The sequence below is a fragment of the Pteropus alecto genome, unplaced genomic scaffold, assembly GCF_000325575.1.
Source record: "Pteropus alecto unplaced genomic scaffold, ASM32557v1 scaffold335, whole genome shotgun sequence".
NCBI lineage: Eukaryota > Metazoa > Chordata > Mammalia > Chiroptera > Pteropodidae > Pteropus > Pteropus alecto.
Genome location: NW_006436757.1, coordinates 333,411 through 338,245, shown reverse-complemented (window position 1 = coordinate 338,245; position 4,835 = coordinate 333,411). Strand labels below are relative to the sequence as shown.

Sequence of the window (4,835 nt, the reverse complement as noted above, 5' to 3'; positions counted from 1 at the left end):
TTTTTTTTTTTTTTAATTTTGGCAAAGAAAAATGGGTTAAATTGAAAGGAGATGAGATAATTCAAGGAATGAGGGAGTCTTTTCAGACTCAGTATATTCAGCCACATTGAGTGGGCTTGAGCACAATTCTGCTAACTGTCCTCTGGGGCTGGAAGACCTAGGATGAAATTTCTCCTTGGTCCTCACAGTGGATGCAACCCCTGACACCCGGGAGCTGGAGTGCAATGAGATCAAGACACAAGTGGAATTGGCTACAGGGCGGCTGGGGCTTAGGCAGGCAGCCCGGGAGCACAGCTTTCCTCAAATGCTATACCAGGTAGGCCTCTCCACCTTCCGTCAGCCTGGCAGCAGGCCTATCAAGGTAGCCAGAAGTGCTGCCAGCACCAAAGAAGAGAGAAGTAAGCTTTCCAAAGAAGCCTCATGTGCTAGAGCTGGAGAGTTCTTAGCCAGCCTGCATTGGCATTTGTTGGAACATACTGTGTGTGGTGTTCATTTCTGTAGCAATAGCAATAACTTTGGAAGAGGGGGCTGGTGTGGCTGAAGTGACCCTGTGTTTCTGCTAGCAATATTCCTTAATGCCTTCCTTTAGAGAGAACGGGGCCTCTGCCACCAGGGAAGCTTCTCCCTTGGAGAACGATCTCGAGTGATGTCTCAGTGAGTATGGGGTTTGGTGGAGAGACTCTAAGGGCCAGATGAGTTTTATCCCCTAAAACTTGAAGGGATAGACGTTAAAGGATCCTCAAAGATATTAAGGTTAGATTAAGTGGGGTTGAAGCTTTGGGAGTAAACAAAGTAGAAAAGTATAGAAATCGAGAGGATGATAGAATGAATGAAAGAAAGGGGATTGTACCCAAAGCCAAAATGAAAGAATGCCCTCATAGTCACAACCACTCTGTTAGGATTTTGTTAACCGGAACATTCCTCATCCTGAGCTCCCCTTACCCTCATTTTTCCTCTGCTTCCCCAGCTTCCTGCCCAATGATCTGGGCTTCATTGATACCTACTCTCAGAAGGCTTTTTGTGGAATCTACAGCAAAGATGGTCAAATCTTCATGTCTGCTTGCCAAGGTACCAGAACCTGGTCCTACGAACTGCCTTGGAACAAAGAATGGTCCCATTGACTGAGGCTAGAAAGGCCCAGACCCAAGAACTCAGACCCCGACTTAGGGATGCTGAATCAGAACATGTTTCGCATGATCTAGGGAAGATCCCACAGATACACTGAATGAGAGAGGTCTATTCTGGGGAGGATTCAGGGAGGATATTCCCTAATTCTGCATGGTCCCCACTTACACAGACCAGATAATCCGACTGTATGACTGCCAATATGGCCGCTTTCATAAATTCAAGAGCATCAAGGCCCGGGATGTAGGCTGGAGTGTCCTGGATGTGGCCTTCACCCCTGATGGGAACCAATTCCTGTACTCCAGCTGGTCTGATTACAGTGAGTATGCCCCATACTTCCATTGTCTCTCCAGCCTGGGACCTAAGGTCTCCTCTGTGCCAGGACTCCACACCTTCTCCTGGAAGGATCACTCCCAGAGTCTGACACCCTGACCTTTCTATCTCTTTCCTAGCTTTACTTCCACCCACCTTCACCCAGCCCTGAAAGATTCTTGTTTCTCTTGCTTCTCTTAGTTCATATCTGCAACATCTACGGGGAGGGAGACACACACACTGCCCTGGATCTAAGGTACTGGCTTCCCTTCCTGGTCAGACTCATCAGAAACTTCTCAAGGAAGGCTCTCCAGGAGCAAACCTCTTGAACTGGAACTCCTGCTTAGAGGGAAAAGTACACTGGTTGCAAGTTCCTCTCTGTGGATTCCTGGGAGGGACTCACCCATCCTGTCAGCAGAGGACAAGGGTAAAATAGATAATTGCAGGATTATTTGTGGGTTCTCCCTGAGGCGATCCACATTGTGGCACATGTTTGCAGGACTTCTTTTCCCCTGAGAAGTGTGCCTTACGACCCTTATCAGATTCTATGTAGATGAACAAAGACTGAAGGAAGTCTATTTAACCCAGCTCCTTTTTGCTCTTTTCAGGCCAGACGAACGTCGCTTTGCTGTCTTCTCCATTGCTGTTTCCTCAGACGGACGAGAAGTGTTAGGAGGGTGAGTGTTTGTGGAGTATGTTGCCCTCAGTTAACGAGACTAGAGTCCTCTCAGAGACCAGCTCTGTTGTTACATGGAGTGCACTGAATACCTATACTAAGGCAGCTGTGGAGAACAACCAGCCTTTCTCCAGGGTCAAAGTTTATGACTTACTTCACCTCTTGCTCACCATTTCCCCAGCATGAGATGGGAGGTCTGAAACCTCCTTGTAAACACAGCTAACTCTTCTCCCACTTGCTGTATAAGAAGAGACGGGGGCTTGCCACATGGCGGAACTTCACAACAAGGACTCTCCAGTGCACACATAGCATTGGTCCTTTCAGGCTTGGCTCTAGGACCTTCTTTATCCCTTCCTTTTCAGGGCCAATGACGGCTGCCTATATGTCTTTGATCGAGAACAGAACCGGCGTACCCTTCAGGTACTGCTTCTGAGACTTAGAGCCTCTGCCTCCTGGTCCTTGGCCTCATGGAAGACCCAGAAAGAGGTTCTACATATCCTGGCCTCTTTCTCCCCTAGATTGAGTCCCATGAAGATGATGTGAATGCAGTGGCCTTTGCTGACATAAGTTCCCAAATCCTGTTTTCTGGGGGCGATGATGCCATCTGCAAAGTGTGGGATCGACGCACCATGCGAGAGGATGACCCCAAGCCCGTGGGTGCACTGGCTGGACACCAGGATGGCATCACCTTCATTGACAGCAAGGTGAGCAGAGATGCAGCACTACACAGCCAGTCTAGTAAGGTTCCTGTTGTTCAGGAGAGGGTGTCAAAGTGGACTGGTATAGGAACTCACCAAGGTCCTTATTAGCCAAGGTTTGCAAGAGCTGGTGTTTAGGGAAGAAGCTTAAGCCAGGAAACATAAGATCCTGGTGGTGGGTACTGATGCAGTAGGGCAGGGCTTTCTGTACAAGAAAAGTAGAAGATAGTTAATCCAGGATAGAATAGGAGGCCCAGCCAGTGCCCTGGACAAAGAAGGGAAAGCCTAGCCAGGGAATGTGATTTGAGGTAGAAAACTAATCTGAGCCCACCTGGATGAGGAAAGAGACAAGCAAAGTCAGAGAACTAGTGTTCTTACCCCTCAACTGGAGAGGGGAGCTGGTGTGACAGCACTGACATTTGCAAACTCTGATGCTTCATTATCCATCTTTGGATTCACAGGGTGATGCCCGGTATCTCATCTCCAACTCCAAAGACCAGACAATAAAGCTCTGGGATATCCGACACTTTTCCAGCCAGGAAGGCATGGAAGCCTCACGCCAGGCTGCCACACGGCAAACCTGGGACTACCGCTGGCAGCAAGTGCCCAAAAAAGGTGAGAGTGGAAAGTAAGAGTCTGAGATGTGGAGAGCGAAGAGTCAGTGAAGAGTCAGAGGTGGTAGTTAAAATATTTAACCTGTCATGGATCCAGTGAATGTTGTTCTAGCCTGGAGCTGAGTCCTCGCACCCTCCCCCAACTCCCCCCGCCAGGCATGAACTCTTTGTTTGCTGAACCATGGGGAGAGACTAGGGGTCCTCTGGTGGCCCCTCTCCACTATGGCCTTTCCTGGACAAGGTACAGCCTCCTCAGCTAGGGGTTCCAAGTGTTGGGGACTGGGGATCACTCACAGCTAACAAATGCAAAAGTCATTCAGTGTCTTAACAGCCAGCAGAGTCATATTGGTGACTCATATAAGCTGACTGTTAAGTGAGAAAAGAGCCACCAGTTGGGGATTGTAAAGATGATTGTGAGCATCAGTCTTTGCTAAGGACTAATGATTCTGGAGAATCCAGACTTCCTAACCTAGGGCTTTCCCTGCACCTCTACCCAGCCTGGCGGAAGTTGAAGCTCCCAGGGGACAGTTCCTTGATGACCTACCGGGGCCATGGGGTGCTGCACACCCTTATCCGCTGCCGATTCTCCCCCATGCATAGCACTGGCCAGCAGTTCATCTACAGTGGCTGCTCCACTGGCAAAGTGGTCGGTAAGGATTTTGTCAGAACAGGGATCCTTGGAGAGAGCAAGAATGTTTCTCTGGCACTATCTGTAACTACCAATGACCACCTTAAAAAAAAACAGTGACATCTACAAGTGGAATTTAATTTAGCTTAGAGCAAGGGAGGCTCAACAGAGAAACAGAAAACATTCTATTCACCAGCGTTTTAAATTAAGACTAGGAACATAGAATTCTAGTCAGTAAATGTAATAGATTACCAGAAATATACTTGGTTTTGTTTTATAGTCAGTCAAAGAAAGAGACTGCAGATGAAAGGTAGGAGGGAATAGAGGTAAAAAAGAATGACACGAAAAGGCAGCAGCAACTGAAGCGGGAAGAATGCACAAACACAGCTACAGCTATAAGGAACCTAAACAGTGCCTTCAGATGGAGACCCATCCAGAAAGAGAGAAAAGTATGGCCTGTCCAGATAAGGAACAGCAGGTCCATGTGTCTGTGGAGACATCCGTTGTTCACTTTCATGGTTGCCTTCCAGATCTTGTGGGCTTTTTAGAAAATTGCTGCTAAAAGCTTCAAAGCCACATTGCATTTTCTTAACTGTAGACCTTGTAAAATTTAGCTGAGGGCCAGAGATATGCAAGCTCTGCTAGACCATACCCTCAGCCTGAGGTAGGGAAATGGAAAAGAAACAAATGTAACACTATAAGTCCTAGGGATAAATTTCTTTATAAACTGGGGATGGGGAAAGGTTTGGTATTCTGACTCAAACCTGACAAAAAAAAAAAAA

The 4,835-nt window shown here is 47.7% G+C and overlaps 1 protein-coding gene across 10 annotated transcripts in view; it reads left to right on the top strand.

The window, feature by feature from the left end:
• Positions 1 to 4,835, top strand: part of DCAF11 (DDB1 and CUL4 associated factor 11) — a 9,207-nt gene that overhangs the window by 2,992 nt on the left and 1,380 nt on the right. For all 10 annotated transcript variants that reach the window (XM_006913563.3, XM_006913562.3, XM_015590698.2 and 7 more), the window contains 10 exons: positions 189 to 316; positions 590 to 654; positions 968 to 1,068; positions 1,298 to 1,444; positions 1,639 to 1,693; positions 2,046 to 2,114; positions 2,476 to 2,533; positions 2,632 to 2,817; positions 3,273 to 3,426; positions 3,923 to 4,075. In XM_006913563.3, the coding sequence (XP_006913625.1) occupies positions 189 to 316; positions 590 to 654; positions 968 to 1,068; positions 1,298 to 1,444; positions 1,639 to 1,693; positions 2,046 to 2,114; positions 2,476 to 2,533; positions 2,632 to 2,817; positions 3,273 to 3,426; positions 3,923 to 4,075 (1,116 nt within the window). The remainder of the gene's footprint in view (positions 1 to 188; positions 317 to 589; positions 655 to 967; positions 1,069 to 1,297; positions 1,445 to 1,638; positions 1,694 to 2,045; positions 2,115 to 2,475; positions 2,534 to 2,631; positions 2,818 to 3,272; positions 3,427 to 3,922; positions 4,076 to 4,835) is intronic.